General features: G+C 32.1%; 1 protein-coding gene across 1 annotated transcript in view; it reads right to left on the bottom strand.

Moving 5' to 3' along the window:
* Positions 1 to 26,651, bottom strand: part of LOC114336264 (pickpocket protein 28) — a 316,523-nt gene that overhangs the window by 62,290 nt on the left and 227,582 nt on the right. Inside the window, exons 6-7 of the mRNA XM_050657303.1 lie at positions 23,673 to 23,943; positions 14,132 to 14,191 (exon numbers count right to left, since the gene is read on the bottom strand). Coding sequence (XP_050513260.1) covers positions 14,132 to 14,191; positions 23,673 to 23,943 — 331 coding nt within the window. The remainder of the gene's footprint in view (positions 1 to 14,131; positions 14,192 to 23,672; positions 23,944 to 26,651) is intronic.

Below are 26,651 nucleotides of genomic sequence, written 5' to 3'. Positions count from 1 at the left end.
CTTCCATCGGTCTCTATCCTGAGCAACATATTTCCAATTCGTTCCGGCTACTCTTTTAATATCATCAACCCATCTCATCTGTGGTCTTCCTCTCGATCGTTTGCTTTGGTAAGGTCTCCAATGTTGTATCGTGGCATTCCAACGTTGGTCTTTTTGTCTAACAGTGTGGCCTGCAAAGCTCCATTTAAGTTTGGCAACTTTTGTTGTTATGTCCTCGACTTTTGTTTTTGATCTTACCCAGTCGTTCCTCTTTTTATCTGACAGTCGTATACCTAACATTGCTCTTTCCATAGCTCTTTCTGTTGTGGCTAATTTATTCATATTTGCCTTGGTTAGGGTCCAGGTTTGACACCCATATGTCATGATAGGAAGGATGCACTGGTTGAACACTTTGGTCCTCAAATATTGAGGTATTTTGCGGTTCTTAAGTATATAACCAAGTTTTCCAAATCCTGCCCATGCTAGTCTTGCTCTCCTATTAATTTCCGCACTTTGGTTTTCTTTGTCAAGTTTCAGGATTTGGCCTAGGTAGATATATTCCTGGACTTTTTCTATCTCACTGCCATTTATAGTTATGCGTCTGGGGTCATCTGTGTTTGTCATTATTTTTGTTTTCTTCGTGTTCATTTTTAGGCCGACGTATTGGGAGCTGCCTGCGAGTTCCTCTATCATAATTTGCAGTTCCTCGAATGAGCTCGCTATAATCACAATGTCGTCAGCGAATCTGAGGTGATTTAGCTTCTTGCCATTAACGTTAATGCCATAGGTTGACCAATTTGTCGTTTTGAAGACGTTTTCTAGTGCTAGGTTGAAAAGCTTTGGCGATATTACGTCTCCTTGTCTCACGCCTCTCTTAATAGGGATGGGATTTGTATTTTCATCTAGTTGTACTATCATAGTTGCATTTTCATATATATTATGTATTAGTTGTCTATATCTCGAATCTATTCTACAATTATTAATAGCTTGTTCTATGGCCCACATCTCGATACTATCAAACGCCTTTTCATAGTCTACGAAGGCAAGAAATACGGGTAGTTGGTATTCATTTGCCTTCTCTATCAATGTTCTCATTGTCAGCAGATGGTCTGATGTACTATATCCTTTGCGGAAGCCAGCCTGTTCCACTGGTTGGTAATTGTCCATTTTGTAGGTCAACCGGTTGTTAATAATTCTCATGAATAGTTTGTATACTTGACTAAGCAACGATATCGGTCTATAATTCTGTAGGTCACATTTGTCCCCTTTTTTGTGTAAAAGTATTACTAGACTTTCGTTCCAGTCTTTAGGGATCTTGCTATTATGGAGACATTTATTAAATAGCTCTGTTAGTATGGGGATTGTTACTGTTTTGCTTGTTTTCAAGAGCTCGGCAATTATACCGTCTTGTCCTGGAGCTTTATGATTTTTTAGTTCTTTTAAAGCTCTTTCTATTTCGAATCCCTTTATATTTGGTAGTACTTCTGATCCCACATTTTTTATTTTTCTTTTGACGTTCTCCTTTGTTGATTCATTAGGCTGGCTTTGCGAGCTGTACAAGCTTTTGTAGAAGTCTTCGACTATTTTTGTTATTTTATATTTGTCCTTCTCTTCCTTACTATTGGCGTCTTTAATTTTAATGATTTTTTGAACACCCAGTGCGGGTCTTAGACATTTTAAGCCTCTGTTGTTTTCAATGACTCGCTCTATTAAGTTCTCGTTCCATTTTTTAGTAACATACATTTAATTAATAATAATATGTTCTTTTTATCATTCGTAACTTCACGCATGTGCTCTTAAATTGACGGATTGATGATATTTGATCAATATTTCCAACCGTCAATTAAAGACTATGAAAGATCTACAAGAGGTAACAAAGAAGCCGATCGCGTTTTCTGTATATCAGGACCCAATCAAAAGAGAGCAGTCGATTTTATTAAAGAGTTAAGAAATAACAAATTCAAAGAGGCTTTGGTTCGATTTTTTTTGACTTATTGGGCTGATAACGAAATAGCACCTTTTCTGCAAGGTAAAATAATATATGGTAATTTTGTTGAGTGTCACAAGTTTTTCGTTAGTAAAAATGGAGAAATGCAGAAAGACGAAGCTCCACATTTTAGTTGTCCAGCTCATGAGGAGGCAGACACTAAAATAATATACCACTTATGTCAACTACAGAAAGATGCCAATGTAATCATAAAGTGCTCAGATACAGATATTCTGGTTATTATGTTAAGTAATATGCATCACTTGAACAGTAATTTACACATTTTAATACAGTCTGGAACCGCAGGAAAAAAACATTATATTGATATCTGTAAAATGTACGAACATTTTGGAGATTCAATATGCAAAGCTTTAGCTGGTTTCCACGCTCTACCTGGCTGTGACTATAATCCATGTTTTCATAGAAAGGGAAAAAAGAGACCATTCAATATTATGAAATCATTTGAGCAATATAAGGAAGCATTTTATGCTCCTGGAGATATCGATTTTGACGAAGAGACGGCTTTTGAAATTCTAGAAACATATATTTGTCACATATACGGTACAGGAATTACAAAAAGAATTCTCCAAAGAAAAGTCAATGACATACGGCTTACAATATTTAATCGTCGATATAAGCTAAAAGACGTAAATGAACTATTTAAAAAAAAAACTGAAAAATTTTGATGCATCAACTTTACCACCATCTCAATCTGAGCTATATTAACATCTTTTACGAGCACGATACATTACAAGTATTTGGTTGAACGCATATAAAAAAAATCCAACAGATCTGGTTATTGAACAAAATGGTTGGGAACTTGCTGAAGATAACACATATAAATTCAAATGGTTTGAAGGGCCTCAAATGCCAGAGATTGTTAGAGATATTATTTTTGAGAATGAAACAGACGATGAGATGGATGATGAGCAAGCCGATGACATTCATAATAGCGAAAGTGATGAAAATAATTATGATAGCGATTTTAGTGAATGTGACAGCGAAAATGAAAAATAAATAGTATTTTCAACGAAAATTTTGATTTCATTTATAAATTCGCAAAGTCCGTTCGTTCGTTACTGCGTTGCCACCCCTGCAATATCTGAAGGTTATGTACCGATGTCAATGTAGTTTTGTCTCCTAAATCCAAATCTGAAAACGGCATTTCGATATCTCAAACCGTCTTCGAGATAACCGACCTCAAAGACAAGTTACATCTCGGGACAGCAATTTATGATTTTTTAGCAATTTTAGATAGCGAGATAATTCTACAATGGAGACACTGTACGTAAAAATGTTAATGAAAATTTCATATTATTTCAAAAATATATTACTTCATATAAACTGTATGGGCCATTCCACGAACATACGCCTGTTTTGGATTACTTCAACAACGAATATTTTACTGTGCAACATAAGAAGTGCGAAAGTAAATGGCGCTAATAATTATTCCAATAAACAACAATGTAATTTGCAATTTACTTTCGTTCTTCTTATTTTGCACAGTAAAATATTCGTTGTCGAAGTAATCCAAAACAGGCGTATGTTCGTGGAATAGGGTATAAAAGAATTGAAATATCAAATAAATAAATATTACTTATTAATTTTAATGTAAGTAATGTTAAATGGCAGGTTACAAATTTTTGGTGCTGTCTACCCAATGATGTATGTATTATGTATATTATATTGTATAATATACAGTGTGTCTACTTAAGTTGGACACATATATTACGGGACACTTTTTTATTTTTAATTTTACGAAATAAAGTTATAATTCATAAAAAGTTCTGCATCGTCTAAAACCTACGATTCAATCATCAGATAGCAAATTTTATCTATATTATAGGAGGTATTTTAAAAAATATGAATTTTGCTCAAGATTACAGTACCTTTTTTTCACACTGTTGTAAATTATTGATACTACGAAAAATTGTTTGGAATTAAAAACTGTTCTAATATATGCAATCGTTGTTATTATTATAATTAAATAATTAATAATTATTATAATAATGTAACTATTATTTACATTCTTCTAATAAAAAGAAAATATTTAATTATTTCTCAAATTAGAGATACCTACCAATCATCATTTTCATTTATAACTCTTTTATTATTAATTTTACGAACAAAAACATAAGATTATATAAAATTGTATCGATTTTAGTCGATGTGTAAAAAATATGAATTTCGCTCAAGAAATTCGCTCAGTAAAGTGCCTTTATAGCTCACAATATTTAAATAGTAGGATATAATTGCACTTTTTCCTTTTGTACTGGATTTAACAACTGGAAAAAGGCTTAAGAAAAATGTGACAGTCATGAAAGGTCAGTCGTTCATTTAGAACATCTTAAAAATTGAATTTCAAGAAATTCATTAAGTATGCGAAAGATCAACTCATATTGCCGCTTTTGTGATGGAGCTTTTGCATAAAAAAATATAATTGCAACCCTCCCAAACGTAGAAATAGCACTAAGAATATTCTTATCGTTAATGGTTACTAACGCAACTGGTGAAAGATCATTTTCCACCTTAAAACGGGTCAAAAATTATTTGAGAAATACGATGACGGAAGGAACATTAAATTGACGCAATACGATGATGCAACAAAAATATTTCCTTGCGGTTTCGTATCAACATATTTGCGTCACTGTCTATGTCACTCTTCTTTTCTCCAATATCTTACCGATTACTTCATACCATGTCTGTCTTGGTCTTTTTCTGTTTCTGATTTTAAAAATTTTTGATTCTCACACTTTTCTCACTGGAATGGTACCTACCTTTCTTCCGGTGTAAATGATCAATCCAAATCAGCTGTCTCTGTTCTATAATTTCCACTGTGGATTGTATTTTCAGTTGGCTCCTTATATCCGTGTTTCTTATTCTATCCATTTTGGTAACACTTTAACTCTTCTTAAAAAAGTCAGAACAGGTCTATAAACTGCTTTGAAAACTTTCGTTTGTTTATTCTGTGATATTTCTTTTCTGCTCATAAATTTTTTGTTCATTGTATGATATTGTTGTAGCGTTTTCTCTACTCTGTTGTCGATTTATGCTTCTAGAAATCCTGTTTCTTCTATTATTACTCCTACGTGTGTAAAAGCTTTAACTTGTTCTATTTTTGTTCCACCAATTTCTATATTAAGTCATTCAATATTTCGTTGTTTACCCACCTTGTCTTGTCTTTTATACATGTAGGTTTTCTTTAAAGACAATCGTAATAAAAGTCCGTTTGATGTTTAACAGTTTTAATTAATAAAATAGATGACTAAATTATTGCTACCATTAAATTAACGAAATGTAAAAGTGTGTAATTGCGACCAAAATCTTACGTATTCTTATTCTTACAAAAACGAAATGTATTTATAGATAATTTGCGTCTAATCAATATAATACCCGTCTTAATTCGTCTTTTTACGTCGAAATTTCTTAAGAGCACGTCCGTCGCGTATATGATGGTAAAATCGACTGAATGTATTCGTTCTCTTTCCCTACGCTAATACAAACCGTCTTAGGCTAATCTCCTTTTTCCTGTGAAACAACCCAATTAAAATTGGTTCAAAGCATATACCGACATCTTCCAATAACCCAAAACTACAAAAATTAAAAGTAGTCCGCTACCGTCGCCGTAATCCCCAATTCGTTCTGCACATCTGTGCCAACGTCCATATGTGAGACCCTTATCCCGTTCTCGTACTAATAATTAAGAAAAATGATATACAGGGAAATTTAAAATATAAGGTAAACTATTTACAATCCTACATACAGAATGTCTCAAACTTAACATAAGAAAAACATTTCCTTTCTTTCACCCGATATAAACCCAAAACAGAAATTTGAGTTAACATTTATATACATAGCCCAGTAAATGACCGTTTTGGGGTGTAATTTTCAGGGGCATGACGGATTTACTTGAAAATTTGGATTTGCGTTCTACTTACCCTCCATTTCAAAGTTGAAATTGTGCCGTTGGTTGCTTTTACTTGGGGGGTGAAATTTACCCCTTCTCGGGGGGTGAAAAAACATATGTTTAAAGTAAGTTCGGAAATGGATAAACTGACTAATTCTAAGCAAGTTTTGTTCTATAAAGTTATTTAACTGTGTTAATAGTTTTCGAGTTATGTGCGATATAAATTGTGTATTTTTTAACAAAAAAAAACATGTTTTCATGCGGTTTTTCGCAAATAACTTAAAAAGTAAGTCTTTTATAAAAAAATATTCTTGGTAAAAATGTAGCCTGTAAAAAAATGAACAAAATAGTGTACTCATTAGGTCTATAAACCTAGCATCAGCAAAGTTGTAGCTCATAAAATATACGTTCTTATTCGTCAAATTCCGAATCCATTATTTCAACGTGAAGTAAAAAAAAATGAAGCACTTTCCGGGGAAAACTCATGCAAACTTTTTTAAAGTGTTTAAAAAAAGATAAAATTAAAATTAAACGAGTTACGCTCAAAATAAAGTTAGCCCCTTTTTTTGATAAACAAAAATCGTGAAAATCTCCCCCTTTTTAGCACCCCAAATAAAATTAATCATTACCGCTTTATAATTTACTTTATATATGTATTGTTAATACTTATGATCTGTAAGTTTCACCGGTTTGAAATGCTTATTTTTAAAGAAATTTGGTTTTACATTAAATTTTTTTTTTAATTTTGGAACAAATACGTTTTTTTCAAAATAACTTAAAAAGTATTAGTGTTACGAAAAATCTCAAACAGTAAAAAAATATAGGTTTTGCTTGTATAAATATTTTGTTTTTTTTGTTTTTGTGCAAGATAAAAATGGGTTAAGATATGGCTGTTCAAAGTTTGCATACATTCGTGATTAGTGACTCGTTCAAAGTCTTTCAACTCATAACTCAAACTCTTTTAAAAATAAGGGAATAAAAAATTAACTTTATTAATCTTATTGCCCTTGGAAAAGCTTATAAAATGGTTTTTCACTTTATAGCTTAAAAAGTATCGGAGTTATGAGTAACAAACCAACCACATACATGATGGGGCACTACTGCGAGAAAGTCAAATAACTCATTTGTCGTAAGATATACGAAATTTATACGAATTTTTCCATTGATTTTATACGAAAAAAAGTTATAACCTAAAAATATTTTCAAATATACATTGCCACCCGTATCGACAGGGTGACACAAACCTATGTTTTTTTAAATGGAATACATACTCTGTATATTTTTACATTTTTGGATTCTGCTTGATGTCTTTTTTCTTAAAATATAGTTTAAAAGATATAAAGTTTAAAAGATATAAAAGACATATTTTATGATAATTTCGTAGCAACATTCACACCCTGTAGAATTGAAGTGATTTGACATCAAAATTTCTATTTATGTTCAAAAGATTTTTGATATAGTTTACTATTGTTAAACATTATTAATATAGCAAAATGTTTGATTTTAGTGTACAGGGTTGGTCGGAACTCGGAATGAGTATTTTCTGAGTTTTCTTAAATGGAACACCCTATATTTAAGCATTTTAATGAAATGATAATATATGGTACTTTTTATTTCTTAAGCCTATACCTTTAGTTTGTGCTTTTTTTTTTCCTTACATTACGCATCAACCACGCAGGGTTATTAGCGTGTATGGATTGTGTTACAAAATTATAACTTAAAAATAGATTTTAAACATAACAATAGGAGATTATAAAAAGCTGTAAGTCTATACAAAGTAAAGTAAAATACTATATTTTTGGTAAGAGGTTGCAGTCTTTGAGGAATGTGAAGATGCTTTTTGTATCACTGTCTTTTCCGAGTGCACTATTTAATGTTGGTGGTATGTTGCACTTTTTTCGTTGCACTTTATACTTCGGACACTGCAATAAACAATGCTTTACGGTAAGGACACTTCTACACAAATCACACACAGGTTGATCGGCACGTTGGAGTATGTAGTCATGGGTTAATCGAGTATGGCCAATCCGGAGACGAGTGAAGATTACTTGCTCTCTTCTGTTTTTGAATTGTGGAATTTGATTGTGGTTAATGTCGACTTCGTATAGCTTGGTTGATGAGTCCCTCCATGTATCCTGCCATATTTTAAAAGTATTTACTTTGAAATATGCTTTCAGGTCGGTGTGTAGGGTTTTCATGTTCTCTTCTGCGTTTGGGTTATTAGGTGCATTCTTTGCTATTTTGTCCACAACCTCGTTACCTTCGATTCCAGTATGAGATGGTACCCAAATAAAATTAACTTTAATATCCATATTTTCTGCATATTTCAGTTCCTTTTTAATGAAAAGTAGTAGTGGATGATCAGAATAGAGTTGTTTTAATGCCAATATTGAGCTGAGAGAATCTGTGATAATGATGTTTCTCTTATTATTTTTGTTAACTATCAGAGCCAATGCCTTTAGAATAGCAAACAGTTCAGCGGAGAACGTTGTTGTATATGAAGGTAACTTATAAGCTGCTGTGTAATCTGACGAGTAGATTGCTGCGCCAGTTCCTTCTTCGTTTTTGGAGGCATCGGTGTAAACTTTGAAGCAGCTACCATATTTGCTCAATATTTTAAGAAATTCTTGATTGATTTGACTTGCAGGCGTTTCTGATTTGTTTAGTCGCAATAAGCTGGTATCAGTAGAGGGAAGGCGAATTGTCCAAGGAGGGGTTTGGATTGCGGAAATATCATAGGTGTCTGGAAAATGAATACCTATTTTTGATAAGTAAGTTTGTATGCGGTAATAAAAAGGGTGATCAGTTCTATTTGAGTTTTGGAAACAACTTTTAAAGCGGTCAGCAAATACGTTGTGTATAACTGGGTTATCTTGATTAGAGGATACTGCAACGGCATAAGAAAGACTTAGATATTGTCTTCTAAACGTGAGTGGGATCTCTCCAGTCTCCCAGTATAGAGTTTGTATTGGACTTGTGTGGTGTGCTCCTAAGGAAATTCGAAGACCTGTATTTTGAATCACATCTATTGTTTTTAAGTACGTCTTTTTTGAGGAGTTGTAAACGATTGAGCCGTAGTCAAGTTTGGAACGTACTAGGGCCTTGTAGATATGTAGTAATGTAGACGAGTCGGCGCCCCATTTTTTGTTTGCAAGTGATCGTAACAAATTTATTCCAGGCTGACATGTCTTTTTTAAATATTCTAAATGTATTTTCCAAGTTAGTTTTTGATCAAATATCATACCGAGAAATCTAACTTCGTCTACATATTTAACCTGTGCTCCATTTAAGTATAAGTTCTTCAGTTGTATTTGGTGACTTTTTGTAAAACACACTGCTTTCGTTTTAAGGGTATTAAACTGAAGTCCACTTGTGGATGACCATTCTTCAATATGATTTATGGCTTTTTGGACATGGTTATGGATGGTTCTTGGGTTCTTTCCTCTACAAAGTATAACCAAATCATCTGCATATAGCCTAGCTTTTACAGGATATTTAATCTTTGCGGTAATAGAGTTCATAGCTATAAGAAACAGAGTTGTGCTAAGGTTCGAGCCCTGTGGTATACCATTTTCTTGATTTCTTGTTGAGGAATATACGCCATCTACTCTGACTTGAAACTGTCTATTTTCTAATAAGTTTGATATATATTTGAGTATATTACCTCTAATTTTCCATTCGCTAAGAGTTTTTAATATTGATAATTTCCACACTGTATCGTAGGCTTTACGAATGTCGAAAAATATTCCGATACAATGTTGTTTAATTGCAAAAGCCTCATGTATTTCCGATTCTACGTCAATAAGATTGTCTACAGTAGAACGATGTTTTCTGAAGCCACTCTGTTCTGGTATAATTAATTTTTTTGATTCCAGATACCACATTAGTCTGTTATTTATTATTTTCTCTAGCATTTTGCCCATACTACAAGTAAGAGATATTGGCCTATATGTTTCGGGATCTGATTTTGATTTACTTTGCTTAGGAATAGGAATTATTATTGAATTTCTCCACGATTTTGGAAATAAACTTTTCGAGAAGATTAAGTTGAAAATGCTGAGTAAGTGTTCTTTAGATGGGTAGGTGAGGTTCTTTAGAAAAATAGTGGGTATATTATCTGGTCCAGGGCACGAGTTCTTACAGTTTTTTATTACCGCTTCTAATTCATCCATCGATATTGGAAAGTTTATTTCACTATTATTTTGATCTTCATAATCTATGGTATATCTTTCCTCATTTCTTTTGTTGCTTAAGAAATTTGGTGAATAGTTTGCGTCGCTTGATTTTTTTTCATAAACTAATGCCAGTATATTTGATATTTCCTTTTGGGATTTATATATTATATTATTTTGCTCTAACAGATTTATTGACTTGTGTGATTTTGCACCAGATATTATTTTTACTTTTTCCCATACAGTTGTCATTGGAGTAGAACTGTCAATTGTTGAAACGTACGTTTTCCAAGATTCGTGCTTAGCTTTTTTGATAGTAAATCTGGCTATAGCTCTTAATCGTTTAAATTCTAAAGAGTTTTGTTCATTTTTCTGTCGTTTGAATTTATTAAACGCTTTTTTGGATTGTTGTATTACTTGTCGACATTCATGATTCCACCAAGGAACTGGATGGAATTTACTATTGAAGTTAATTTTTCCAATATTTTTATCTGCTGAATCTATTATTAGTTTTGTAATAAAATCTACCTCTTCGATCACATTACTATTTTCATTTATGGCATGCAAGTTGCGTTCGATATGATTTTAAAATTTCGTCCAATCCGCATTTTTTAAGTTCCATTTTGCTTCTGGTATAGCTGTAGATGCATCTTCGTTATGGATTAAAATAGGATAATGGTCGCTGTCGTATGGCTCTGGTAATACATCCCATGAAAGTGTATGCGTTATTGATGGTTCACATATAGATAGGTCGATAGCAGAACCCTCGCCCGTTCTTATGTCGAAACGGGTATGTTGTCCATCATTAAGTAAATTTAGGTTGAGTTTTTCCAGAAGTACTTCTATTTTTCTACCAAGATGTGTTAATTTTTTTGAACCCCATAAAGGATTATGTGCGTTGAAGTCCCCGACAATTAATCGTGGAGTAGGTATTTGTTCTAAAAGATCCGATATTTCGTTATGGTTAAGTTCTTGATTGGGGGGGATGTATATGTTACATACGGAAAAACTAGTTACGTCTTTGATTCTGACTGCAATTGCCTCAATGTTTGTTTCTAGTGGTATTGCTGTGCTATTAATGTCGTCCTTTATGTATATGGCTACTCCTCCACTGGCGATTTTAGCATGTTGTCGATTTTTAAAGAAACAATTAAAGTTTTTTAGTTTATGTGCAGTGTTGTTTTTAAAATTAGTTTCTTGTAAACATAGAATCATTGGTCTGTATTTTGAGATTAGTATTTGCAACATTTCTAAATGGGTGTAATACCCATTCAGATTCCATTGAATTAAACTAGTGAATGATATTGATATTTTAATATGTGTCCGTAGAGGTGTCGCTTTCTGGTTCGGTATGGAAGTCCGGATCCATCTGTCGTAAAATTTTATTTCTTATTCGGGTGCATGTGCTTTTAATTTTTCGGTCAATTAGTTTAGGATAAATTTTTGTCAGTAGGTCTGTAACTTCAGAAATTTCATTGGTATACATTTTTGTAATGCTTATTGGATCGGAAGCGCCTGTACAATTTTCGAAGAAATCTATTAGTTGATCATAGTTTAAGGGATAACTGGAATTTTGGTCTCTAAATAATTCTTCTGTGGGTTTCAGCATTTCCTCTAACGTCTTTTTTGGTTTATTGCCTTGGTTTAATTTAGTCTTTTTCTCTTTGTTTTTTGGTACTTCAAAAGCGTGTTCTGATGAAGGAGTTGGAGAACGCTCAGAAACTGTGCGTTTTTGTGATATTGGATCTGTTTCTATTTGGTTAGTTTGGAGTTCTGTGCTTAGTGTTTCATTTTGTTCAACTTGATCGTTAAGTTCGGTTTTATTTTGTGGGATGCCACTCGTTAGTTCTTTAGTCGCCTGATTGTAATTATTTTCAATAGAGTTCTCACCTGATTCTGTATTTTGAGGAATTGAAGTGGTGTCACCTGATACAGATGCCTTTGTTGGACAGTCTTTTGCTGAATGCTTGGTCTTTTTGCATATATGACAAGTCTGGTTGTCTAAAGATATCCATATTCTATATGATGTCTCCTCGTGGGTTATAATAAAAGAATCGGGTAAAGTATGGTTGGTTAAAGGGGATATATAGGTTTGTCGCCTAAAGCTTAATATATGCTGGAACTCAGGACTGGAAGTCCCTATACGGAGAAATGATAAGGGTGACAAAAGGTTGACACCAAGTGCTTGCAATTCGGATTCTAAGATTGAGTGTGGAATAGATGGACATACGCCTGAGAGTACTAGTCGTTGGCTGGGTGTGATTAGTCGTCGTGCTTGTAGGAGTTGTTGATTAACTTTGATTTTTCCGTGGTTGATAATAAAGTCGTCCACTAATTTTTCATTTGCTAAGTAAATGCACATTCTGTTGTTGGATAACTTTGAACAGAAAATAATATTTATTGGTCGAATAATTTGGCTTAAACTGTGGAGGTAATCTTCAATTTTGGTGTTGTCAATTGCGTCGAACACAATTGCTTGGTTTCTTGATGGAAAAACATTAGCGGATGGTTGTCTGGTTACGGAAGAGTAGCTTTTAGGTTCTAGAGATTGTTGGTCTGGTGTAGAAGTAGGTTTAGTTGACGTAGATGAGGATGCCATGATGTAGAAATTGATATTTTGTATGCCAAAATATCAATTATTTGGGGCCAGTAAATACTGGCCTATTTTTGAAGTCGTCTATAATATGTATTTAAATAAAGTCACCTTACCAATGTTTATCGTTAAAATAACACATTCACAAAACGCGTTTTTAACTTTTGCAAAAACTGTAAGCGAATATTAATTAGAATTTAACGTCTTTACTCGTCGGCTGGTATGATAAGACTCCTCTAGTTTGTGCTTTAATTTGTGAGTTATTCGTGATTCTTTAAACCCAACATCAATTGTAACAAAAATTACGTCAAATTTTATTAGGTGGCCATGAAAATATTCAATTATAATAGGATAGTTTTCACCTCGAAAAAATTGAAATTAACCAACGGCAAGAATTTTGAAATAGAGGGTAAATATAACCTAAATCCAAATTTTCATGCAAATCAGTAGCAAGGTATTCAATGACATTGCTTGTTTGAATTATAACTATTCAAGAGGGTGAGATTTAAGGGTTAAACTGTGATCAAATCTTAATCTATGTTATTTCAGGTTAATTGGCATTCACTCATTCATCAAAAGATGATTTGAATCAATTACACGTTTTAATTTACAATTATACGATTTTTTCTAATTTTTACCCCTAAAAAATAAAAAGCAACCAACGGCACAAGGGTTGAGGGTAAGTAGAACCTAAACACAAATTTTCATACAATTCGGTGCTGCCCCTTAAAATTACACGCTATTGCCGTATTTCCCGTTCATTTACTGGGCTAACAGTGCATAATGCAATAATATACAAATAGGTCTGGATCCCGCGATGAAAAAAAAATTGATTAACAGCAAGCTGAAAATTTGTTAATAGCTTAAGGGTGTCTAGTCGGACAAACTTTGATATATGGGAACACTGGAACAGATGAAGTTTTAATTGTGGAACAGGTTAAAAATTTGGAACGGTCAGACCACGAAAACGTCACATGTATTTTGTCCGACAGAACTTCCAATTGATTTGTTACCCTTTCATTAAACTCTCATGCAAAAGTCAGGCTGCTATTTACCACCAAATGGGCATTATAATGAGTGGAACACGTAGAAAATGTCAAATGACAGGAATTATATTGGTGATAAATGGCAGTCTGGTTTTTGCATGAGAGTTTAATGAAAGGGTAACAAATCAATTGGAAGTTTTGTCGGACAAAATACATGTGACGTTTTGGTTGTCTGACCATTCCAAATTTTTAACCTGTTCCACAATTAAGACTTCCCCTCTTCCAGTGTTCCCATATATCAAAGTTTGTCCGACTAGACACCCTTAAGCTATTAACAAATTTTCAACTTGCTATTAATCAACTTTTTTTTCATACGCGGGATCCAGACCTAGAAATGAGTATAATTTTTGGTGTTGCAAAACTTTTGCGGTTAAGTTTATTTATTTCCATTATAATCAAAGTAATAACATGAGATATCAATGTTAATGTATTTTTAGTCAAACTTACTTTCAGCCTTTTCCATGCACTTAATATTTCCATTTCCGCAAATGGCAGTCTCGTTGTCCCCTAGAACAAAAAAATTGGTTGTGCCAGGTCTTATTCATGTGGTTTTAAAGAACGATTGTCACATTTTAAACATTATTTAGATACAAACAGGTATAATACTCTTGGCAAATTAGGAAAAAACAAAGAAACCTTATTTACCAGCAATTTTATTGCTGACATCGAATCTTATGATTGTATATTAATAATAATATTATTCCAAGCTGTGGGGGAAAATAGGTCGATTTCAGGACATAATTTTTTTTGTTTTTGCAATTTTTAAAATTTTTTAATTTTGCACCTTAGGATATTCATTTAAAGAAAAACTTTTACATAGAAAGTTGTAGTAAATTAAAAAACCTACAATTTGAGCTATGGCAAGATTAATTTCGTTAATTTGTTATTGCAAAACAGCCTGCGAAAGGTCCAAAATGGCCGTTTTTTGCAATTGCATTATTTTATTTATTGTAAAAATAACTTTTTTTATTATTTAAGACTTTAAAATGAAAATCTTTCAATTCCAAACATAAAAAAATTGTAAAGCCCGATTGGCGAACATATTGCTTAGATATTATAAATTGTTTAACCGGAGAAGTCACATCTCGAAGGCTATAACTTTTTGAAACAAAAAATTATAGAGAGTTGCTGAAATTATTGTTGCTGAAGACAAAACGAAGTTTTGAAACAAAATAAAAATTTTCTAGGGCCATCTGAAGCCGAGATAATTATTTGTGTTTTCTTAAATCGTAGTGACTTTATTTATAACAATCAGTTATTTAATCATTAAAAATAATTTTTAAAGTCGGGTGGAGATTTACTTTTCTTTACGATTGTGATCTATTGTATCAATTGCCCTTAGCAACTTATGGTAGGTACATTGAATCACGGTTTTTGCTCCAAATTTTAAAGTACCGCTTGGATTGACATGCCATTTGGCATACCTACACATAGATAACATGTCAAAGAAGGATAGTGATATTGGGCCGATGTAACTTTTGCCCTAGGGGTGAGTTTCACCCCTTATGACGGGTGAAAAAATATACGTTCAAAATAAGTCCGGAAATGAATAAACAATAATTCTGAGCAACTTTTCTTCTATAGCATTTTTTCACTAAGTTAATACTTTTTGAGTTATTTTCGAGTAAATATGATCATTTTTCAACAAAAAAAAAAACACATTTTTAGACGGTTTTCTGCAGATAACTCAAAAAGTACCTAAGTATTTTATCGAAAAAACATTCTTAGCTAAAATATAGTCCTTCACCAAAAGGTGAAAAAAGATGGTGTTTATATGAGATTCCTAGACCCAGTAAAATAAGAGTTCTAAGTAATAAAACATAGATTCATACTCGCCAAATCCCAAATCGAATATTTCAACGTGAAATAACCAAAAAATGAAGCTGTTTTTGGGGATAACTCATTACAACTTTTTGAAAGTGTTTAAATAAAGCTTTATTTTTGTTTTTTAAAAAAGTTTCTAGCAATAAAAGTAAGGAAGTTACGCTCAAAATAAAGTTGGCCTCTTTTTTTTTGGTAAAAAAATCGTGAAAATCACCCCCTAATTAGCATTTCACATTGAAATATTCGCTTTGAAATTTGATGGACATGAATCTATTTTGTATTAGCTAAAATTTTGCTTCCTCTGGGTCTAGAGAGTTCGTATATTAACCATTTTTTTTTAAATTTTTTATGGGCTATATTTTTTATGAGAATTGTTTTTTTTTCGTTAAAGTACTTACTTTTTGAGTTATCTGCCAAAAACCGTCTGAAAATGTGCTTTTTTTTTAATGAACATTAAATATGTTCATTTAAAATAACTCGCAAATAACTCGAAAAGTATTAACTTAATAAAAAAATGCTATAGAACAAAAGTTGCTCGGAATTAGTCAGTTTATCCATTTCCGGACTTATTTTGAACGTATATTTTTTACCCACCATAATGGGTGACACCCACCCCCAGGGTAAAAGCACACATCGGCCCAATATCACTTTTCTTCTTTGACATGTTATCTATGTGTATGCCAAATTTCATGTCAATCCAAGAAGTTCTTTAAAATTTGGAGCAAAAACCGTGATTCAATGTACCTACTATAAGTTGCTAAGGGCAACCGGCACTCTCACAATCGCAAAGAAAAATAAATGTTCACTCCATTTTAAAAATCATTTTTAATAATTAAATGTTACTTTCTTTTAAGGTAATTTTTATTTTAAGATAAGTCTTACTTTAGTCATTGTGAAATAATTTATTAATTGTTATAAATAAAGTCACTACGATTTAAAAAACAAAAACAATTATCTCGGCTTCAGTTGGTCGTAGAAAATTTTTATTATTTTTTAAATCTTCGTTTTATCTTCAGCAACAATAATCTGTAAGTTAGAAACTCATAGAATGTGTAGGAACGTTTCAGTTCTTAATTAATAGTCCACCCAATGAAGCATTTTGGCTCGCAATTTTTGCGTCCAGCATGAATTTACTTGAAATTTTCACAGAAGGTAGGGAATAGTCCAAGGATCATTTTCTATATCATGCCGCTGTACGCTAAAACCTTGGGGGTGGTTGCCACCCCATCTCGGGAGTGGGAAGTTTTTATTACATTTTAACCATGTAAATCGATGTAAACGGTATTAATAATGAAAAAAAGTTTTTTACATTTTATTCGTAGAACTAATATTTTTCGAGTTATTCGCGGTTGAAAGTAACAGTTCGACGAAAAAATCGATTTTTTTAGAGGGTTTTTTTGAGAATAACTCGAAAAATATGGATTTGATAAAAAAATTGCAGATATCAAAATTGTATCCTTTAGTAAAACAAAACAATTATTTTTCTATAATATCTTTACGACCAATACAAATCGAGATACGGCATGTTAAACGTTAGTTATTTTCGTCAAATGCATAATTTGAAATATTGAAAGCCAAATAACGGGAAAACTTTGTATTTTCCGAGAAAAACTTGAATAAACTTTTTTCAAGTAGACAATTAGACCTTTCAAAAAAAAAATAAAAAGTTTCTGACATAAAAATTAAGCGACTTATGATCAAAAAAAGGTCGGTACCTGCTTTTCTCTACGAAAAAATCAGTGAACATAACCCTCTAACAACCCTCCTAATTAAAAATTGTTCGTCACCTTTCTGTAATTCCTTTTATATTAGTATTATAAATACACCCACGAAGTTTGACCTATTCAAAAGACCTAATTTTAGAAAAATTGGAGTTTAAAGAATTTATATTTTGCCATTTCGTATTTTTCACCACTTTCTTCAAAATATCTCCGAAAATACTGGAGATACGAAAGAAATTATGGATTACTAAATTGTAGCTTTTTTAATGACTAAAATTTCTTTTTGCACAGATTTTCATTAAAGTGAACAGTTAGCGAGATATAGCTGTTTTAAACCTCTATTTACGAGCAAACCGAGCCCTTTAAACCCACCCCAATTAAAAACTAAGGGATCTAACGGAATTTAATTTACATAGTCTTATAGATTTTCAAAAATCCTACAAAATCATTTTTGAAAAAACTTTTTATTGCCAACATTGAAGGAGCTATGTTCACAAGACGAATTTTTTTTCGAAAAATTCGAATAGTCCGCTTATAGAGCATTTTCTATGTATATAATACCACAGAACCGGCTCGTACACTAGAAGGTGAAGATGACTAAAAAACTATTGTATTTGTATTTGCACATATTTGTTAATTCGTATTTTTCTGTAAATAAATGTTTTTGTAATTCTTAATTCTACTTTTTTCTGTATAGATCTATTAAATTATCTACTTATAAAAATTGCAATGTTATTAAGGGTGGTTTTTAAAGGTTGAAATATTAGAATATTATATCCTAAAGCATAAAATAATCATTCAAATATTCAAAAGACCTAATTTTAGAAAAATTGGAGTTTAAGGAAAAATTTATATTTTGCCATTTCGTATTTTTCACCACTTTCTTCAAAATATCTCCGAAAATACTGGAGATACGAAAAAATGATCGATTACTAAATTGTAGCTTTGTTAATGACTAAAATTTCTTTTTGCACAGATTTTCATTACAGTGAACAGTTAGCGAGATATAGCTGTTTAAAATCTCTATTTACCAGCAAACACCCCCTTATTCGAGCCCTTTAAACCCACCCCAATTAAGAACTAAGGGATCTTACGGAATTTAATTTACATAGTCTTATAGATTTTCAAAAATCCTACAAAATCATTTTTGAAAAAACTTTTTATCGCCAACATTGAAGGAGCTATGTTCACAAGACGAATTTTTTTTTCGAAAAATTCGAATAGTCCGCTTATAGAGCATTTTCTATGTATTTAATACCACAGAACCGGTTCGTACACTAGAAGCTGAAGATGACTAAAAACTATTGTATTTGTATTTGTACATATTTGTTAATTCGTATTTTTCTGTAAATAAATGTTTTTGTAATTCTTAATTCTACTTTTTTCTGTATAGATCTATTAAATTATCTACTTATAAAAATTGCAATGTTATTAATGGTGGTTTTTAAGGGTTGAAATATTATGATATTATATCCTAAAGCATAAAACAATCATTATTTAACCAATCAAAACCAAATTTTACCTATATTAAAGTTTACAATGTTTTTATATAATTTTTGACAATAAGGGGTAGTTTACACCCCTAAAAATAATCAACGCCCTTGAGCATGATATAGAATATGAAGTACAGGGAGAGATAATCATAATCCCAAATTTTTATGTAAATCGATGCAAGCCGAAATTATTTTTTTAGGATAAGTAAATTTTTAATATATAGCTCCAACAAGGGGTGTTTTAAGGGTTGAAATATTATGATATATCGTAAACCATAAAACAATCATTATGTAACGTATTTTACATTGACAATATTAAAGTTTAAAATGATATTTTATATTTTTTACAATTAGGGGTAGTTTTCACCCTTAAAAAACCAAAAGCGTACAACGGCTCTATATAGATAATGAACTAGAGGGTGAAATGAGCCTAATCCCAAATTTTTGTACAAATCGATGCTGGACGAAAAAATTGCGAGGTTTTGCCATTTTTTTAGTTTCATTTCCTCGACTAAAATGTTTATAACAAAATTTGCCCCCTAATTTTCAAACCCGAAAATAAGAGGTTGAAAAATGTTTTACGCATTTATTTACATCAGAATATGAAAACATAACTCTTTAGAAGGAGAGTGTATCTTGTATTAACTTTCTATGATTTTTTTTTCAAAAAGTTATAGCCTTCGACATTTGACCTCTTGGGATAAACAATTTATATTATCTAAGCAATAAGTTCGTCAATCGTGATTTTCAAATTTTTTATGTTTTGAATTGAAATGTCTTCATTTTAATGTCTTAAAGAATAAAAAAAAAGATAATATTTTAACAATACATAAATAATGCAATTGCAAAGACGGCCAATTTGGACCTTTTGCAGCCTGTTTTGCAATAATAAATTAATGAAATTAAACTTGCCATAGCTCAAATTGTTGGTTTTTTTTAATTTACTATAAAATTACTTTCTATTTAAAAGTTTTTCTCTAAAATAAATATAATAAGCTGCAATATAAAAATCTTTCAATAAAAATCTTTAAATCATAAATAAAAAAAAACTCCCAAACTTTTTGGTTACATTTTAGTAGAAGTTATTTTTGGCATTGTCCTTTACAACACATGATTCATGATTCAGGAGTAAAGTACCTTTATTTTTCACAGCATTGAACATTGCTATTAAAAAAGTTGTTTAGAATTAAAAACTATGTTTCAATATGTAATTACATCCTTCTAATTGAAATATTGTGAAATATAAAGGTACTATACTCATGAGCGAAATTCATATTTTTTGACACACCTCGTATAAAATTAATAAAAGTTGATATATCATGGTTGTATCCTAGATTTTAGACCACTCTGAGCTTTTTATGAAGAATAACGTTTTTTCGTAAAATGAATAACAAAAGAGTTATCATATTATTTGTAATAAATAAAAACGATGTTGGGTATTCATAAATTTGAGGAAAAATTGTAATTTTTTTTTTTCAATTAGAAGCATGCAATTGCTTATTTGAGCTTAGTTATTAATTCCAAACAACTTTTCATAATAAGAATTTTCGATATTCAGAGAAATAAAGGTACTTTACCCTTGAACGAAATTCATATTTTTTGACATACCTCGTATAATATTGATAAAATTTGATATCTGATGATTGAATCTTAGGTTCTAGAGCATGCAGAACTTTTTATGAAGAATAACTTTTTTTCGTAAAATTAATAATAAAGTTTCCCATATTATGTTTCCAACTTACTTAAGTAGACACGCTGTATATTAACATAGACTGAGCCACTGAGCATACCTTCCGCTCTTCCTGACGATAAGATCTCTTGGACTGGTGACTTGATGCTATCTCTTTCTAGCACATTGTATCGAGAAACTAATATGAAACTAAGTGGGGATATAGGCACGGTAGGGAAGGACCAGGGAAGGACTATAGTCTGTTTTTAAACCAAGAGGAGTTATTCAAATTCACTGGTATTAAATTTTGACACTAATGACATTTATAAAATTTTGACACTAGTAGAATTCCATAGGTTAATTAAGTTATATCAGCGATTTTTTGTATAGGGCTTTTCATCGATTCTCATTTGTTTCGAGCTTCTGTCATGTGTCACATAATATTAATATATCTACGTCATACGTCTTTGGTTTGTATCATTGGCAATACCAATAACGTATGACGTAGATATATTAATATTATGTGACACATGACAGAATCAGACAGAAGCTCGAAACAAATGACTGTGAATGAAAAGCCCTATTTACTTTTATTCCTTTAATTTTTAGATTATTAGTCTGTTTTTATATAAAAAACAGTTGTTTTTAGAACTCTTTAGCGACGTATTAGTATAATATAATATTTATGGATATCCATTAAAGGCCGATATGATCAACCAAAAAAAAATGTATTTAGTGATATTTCTAGTGACTTTCTTGGGTGTGAATCTGTCTTTTTAGTTTACTCCTCTTGATTTAAAAATAAAGCTTAGTGTCGCGGCTTGCTATATTTAACCAAAAAAAGGTGTCGTCACTTCGCTCAAGATAACACTCTGTCTATGTTAATATACAGTGATGAGCGCGCTAATAACCGACAAAATAGCTCAAAAGATGGAAAACATAATACATTGCGAAATAAAAAGAGATGAAACTAGTGGAGGTGGAAAGTATCGTTATAAACCAATAAATTGACATTACATTACATATTTTCCTACCTTAAGACGTATCAAAAGAGTACGACAACTGTCATTGTGATAGTATAATTTTATAAAAAAAACTCCTGTCACGGACATCTAAAGGTGGGAATCTATGTAATATAATGTTAATTTATACGTTTATAACGATACTTTCCACCTCCACTAGTTTCATATCTTGCAATTTTTTTTTGTTTTATGGCATAGACTTGGGTGTCAATTAGCCAGTCACAACTTTTTTTTCTATTCGTACATAAGAAGACAATGAGGTCCTTAGAGTTCCATAATCTCTTGCAATGTATTATGTTTTCCATCTTTTGAGCTATTTTGCCGGTTATTAGCGCGCTCATCACTGTACATAGTACATTCTTTCACGGTTTTTGCTCTAAATTTTAAAGAACCGCTTGGATTGACATGAAATTTGGCATACGTATAGCTTACATGTCAAATAAAAAAAGTGATATTGTGCCGATGTGTGCTTTTGCCCTGGGGGTGACTTTCATCCTCTCTTGGGGTGAAAAAATATATGTCCAAAATAAGTCCGGAAATGGGTAAACTGACTAATTTTAAGTACCTCTGGTTCTATAGAGCTTTTTCGCCAAGTCAACACTTTTCGAGTTATTTGCGAGTGAATATGTTCATTTTTCAACAAAATATCCCCATTTTTAGACGGTTTTTCGCAAATAACTCAAAAAGTAAGTATTTTGTCGAAAAAAACTTTCTTATCAAAAATATAGCCTATTAAAAAGTAAAAAAAATGGTTTACGCGTTAGGTCTCTGGATCTCGTAGAACCAGAGTTATAGCCAATGAAAAATAGATTCATATTCACTCAATTTCAAATAGAATATTTCGACGTGAAATATCCAAAAAATTAAGCACTTTTTGGGGAAAACCCTTTATAACTTTTTTAAAGTGTTTAAAAAAGCTTTATTTCTGTTTTTACAAAAAGTTTCTAGCATTAAATTTAAGCAAGTTACGCTCAAAATAAAGTTGGTCCGTTTTGTTTTGGCAAAAAAAAATCGGGAAGACCACCCCCTAATTAGCAACTTAAATGAAATTAATCGTTACCGCTCCACAAATTATTTTACTTATGTTGTGTTTATATGATCTGTAAGTTTCATTGATTCAAAGTGCTTATTTTTGAAAAAATTTGGTTTCAAAGTACAATTTTTAAAAATTTTAATTTTGAAAAATATGCTTTTTGTCAAATAACTTAAAAATTGTTAGAGATACCAAAAATCTCGAAAAACAAAAAAAGTCAGCATTGCTTTTCAGAATATCATGTATTTTTTTGTTTTTCTGTTAGACAAAAATTGATTAAGATTTGGTGTTACTAAATTTGCTTACATTCGTGATCAATGACTCGTTTAACCCCTTTTAACTACAGCCTTTTCAATAAGAAGGACTTTGAACCGATGAAACTTACAGATCATATAAACAATACATACAAGAGTCAAGAAACTTGTAAAGTCGTAACGATTAAGTTCATTTAAGATACTAATTAGGGGGTGATTTTCTCGATTTTTTTACCAAAACAAACAGGGACTAACTTTATTTTGAGCGTAACTTGTTTACTTTTGATGCTAGAAATTTTTTTTTTGTAAAACAAAAATGAAGCTTTTTTTAAACACTTTAAATACGTTGTAATGAGTTTTCCCCGAAATGTGCTTCATTTTTGGTTATTTCACGTTAGAATATTCCATATGGAATATGACAAATATGAACCTATTTTTCATTAGCTATAACTCTGCTTCTACTAGGTATAGAGACACGATATATATACACCAGTTTTTTTAAATTTTTTACAGGCTATATTTTGGCTACGAATGTTTTTTCGACAAAATACTTACTATTTGAGTTATTTGCGAAAAACCGTCTAAAAGCGTGGTTATTTTGTTGAAAAAATGAACATATTCACTGCCAAATAACTCGAAAAGTATTGACTTTAGTGAAAAAACTCTATAGAACAAAAGTTACTTAAAATTAGCCAGTTTATCCATTTCCTGACTTACTTTGGACGAATATTTTTTCACCCCCAAGAGGGGGTGAAAACCGCCCCCATCGCAAAAGCACATATCGGCACAATATCACTTTTTTTTCTTTGACATGTTAGCTATGTGTGTGCCAAATTTCATGTCAATCTAAGCGGTTCTTTAAAATTTAGAGGTTTTGCGATATTTTACCGTTAAAGAACGGACTAATAAGTATATGGTTAACAATAGCGCATTATGTATTATTTTGTTTTAGTAGATTAAAGTATTCCTTACTTGGCATGTAGAAATTTACACATCCACAATAATTCAAAGTATAATTCGTCAAGCATTCAATTCGACAATTTTCTGGAGAATATATTCTGAAATACTTCAAATATCTTTCATCGCTGAAATAACATTTCCTGTCTTTAATCCTATAAGCCTTCACTTCCTCAGACGTCGTCATCAAATTTGGTGAAACTTGTGCGGTTGTGGAACTATCTAAAGGTACACTGATAAACATTTTTTTCATCTGAGGAATGGAATATGGAGTGTGAAGTTGAACCTGCAATATACATATACACCGTTGTATATTTGTTATTGGTTATATCCCGTGGACAGCACACATATGTAAAGTTATGCTCACTACGGGGAGCAATGGCTTGTATCCTCGCTCCGACTCTTGCTCCCTGGTATTTATGTTCGTGAATTCTCGCATTCAAAATAATGTATTTATTTTGCATACCGATCAAACCTATATTATCGATCGCTATGTATAAATAAATACATTATTTTAAATGCGAGAATTCACGAATCTAACGAATATAAATACCAGGGAGCAAGGGTCGGAGCGAGGATACAATCCATTGCTCTCCGTAGTGAGCACAACTTAACCACAGTATATAGAGGTTCCACAGTAAAACCACTCCTCTGTCGGCGCATTGATCTCAAGAAGTAATACCGGTTGTACGCAATTGATAATTCACCAGTGGTGGATGCGGGTTTTCCCTATTAAAATCTATGCTACTAGCAATGCGAGAGTGGGGCAAAAGCGACTAAGAACATTGCGCGGTCGCCATGCGCGACTACAGATTTTACTTCCAATTTTTCGGAGAGTGGTTCTACTGGTGACTTAACGAACGTATTCTGGAGACCATGCACAAAGAGCGAGAATTAATCAACATCATAAAAATGAAAAAGGTTCAATACTTTGGTCATATAGTGAGAGGACCTAAATATCGCTTACTTCAGTTGATCATTCAGGGCAAAATCGAAGGCAAACGCTGGATTGGAAGAAAACAACTGTCCTGGCTGCGTAACATTAGACAATGGACAGGTCGAACGGTCGAGGAATTGTTTTTCATTTCATCTTCATAAAATTTGAAGTTATCGGCATGGAATTACAATTTTAATTGGAATTCGAAATTTTATAATCGAAATTACAATTCATGCTTAATCGTAATTGCAAATCATTATTTTCGTACCGAAAAACGGGTTCATAGCGATTGCTATTAACTCAAGACTGAAAATCATTTGTGTCGATTGAGTTCTAGTATAGTATAGTTGATCCAAAAGATGGCATAACCCAGACATCCAAAGTGAAAGTTATCCTTCAACACCAAATTATTCTATATGGTCCACACAATGTCCAGAAAAAAGTCACACCATTTTGGGCGTCGGGTTTGGGGGGAGAGGGGGGAGAAATCGGTAAATTCGTACTTTTTTAGGTTTTTCATCAATATTTCTAAAACTATGCGGTTTAGCATGAACAACCCTCTATACAAAATTGTTCTACATTAAATTAGAAATAAAAAAGGTCCTATGCATAATCTTTCTAAAATGCATGGTTCGAAAGTTACGGAGGTAGTATAGTATAACTGGTCCAAAAAAAGGCCTAACCCAAACAACCAAAGTAAAAGTTTTCCTCCAACACCAAATTGTTCTGTATGGTCCACATATTGTACAGTAAAAAGTTACACCATTTTGAGCGTCCGGTTTGGGGGGCAGATGGGGGAGAAATCGGTAAATTAGTAGTTTTTTTACGTTTTTACGTTTTTTTTACGTCAATATTTCTAAAACTATGCTTTAGCGTAAACAATGTTATGTACAAAAATGTTCTACATGAAATTGAAACCAAAAAATCTTGTATACATAATTGTTATAACATCAACGGTTCCAGAGTTACGGAGGGTGAAAAGTCGAGGTTTTCGATACTTTTTATATTTTTTGGGCAATATTTATGATATAACTATACCAAAAACCCAGACATCCAAAGTGAAAGTTATCCTCCACCAGATTGTTCTATATGGTCCACATAATGTTCAGAAAAAAGTCACACCATTTTGAGCGTCGGGTTTGGAGGGGAGAGGGGGGAGAAATCGGTAAGTATAAAAAGTATCGAAAACCTCCACTTTTCACCCTCCGTAACTCTGGAACCGTTGATTTTATAACAATTATGTATAGAACCTTTTTTGTTTTAAATTTTATTTCTAAATTCGAGGAACATTCTTCTATAGAACATTCTTTACGGTAAAGCATAGTTTTAGAAATATTGACGAAAAACGTAAAAAACTACTAACTTACCGACTTCTCCCCCATCCCCCCCCCCCAACCGGACGCTCAAAATGGTGTAACATTTTACTAAACAGTATGTAAACCATATAGAACAATTTGGTGTTGAAGGAAAACTTTTACTTTGGATGTCTTAAGTTAGGCCTTTTTTTGGACCAATTATACTATACTACCTCCGTAACTTTGGAACCGTTCATTTTAGAAGGGTTATGCATAGGGCCTTTTTTATTTCAAATTTAATGTAGAACAATTTTGTATAAAGGGTTGTTCATGCTGAACCGCATAGTTTTAGAAATATTGGCGAAAAACTTAAAAAACTACTAATTTACAGATTTCTCCCCCCTCTCTCCCCCCCCCCCCAAAACCCGACGCTCAAAATGGTATGACTTTTTTCTGAACATTATATGGACCATATAGAGCAATTTGGTGTTGGAGGATAACTTTCACTTTGGATGTCTGGGTTTGGGTCTAACTATACCATAATATTCACGGGAAACTTTTGAGAACTATTCGGCAGCAAATATTTCTTGCGGATTTTTTGTCCGGAATTTTTTGTTTGGATATTTTAACCAAAAAATTTGTGGGGATTATTTTTCCGGATTTTTTTGTGGGGATTTTTTTGTTCGGGACTATTTTTCTAGGGATTATTTGTGGGAATAATATCTTAATAATTTAAAATAATCTTTTGTGAAAACGATATTC

Source organism: Diabrotica virgifera, chromosome 7 (genome assembly GCF_917563875.1).
Source record: "Diabrotica virgifera virgifera chromosome 7, PGI_DIABVI_V3a".
In the NCBI taxonomy this organism is placed as follows: domain Eukaryota; kingdom Metazoa; phylum Arthropoda; class Insecta; order Coleoptera; family Chrysomelidae; genus Diabrotica; species Diabrotica virgifera.
This window is presented reverse-complemented; position numbering and strand designations above follow the sequence as displayed.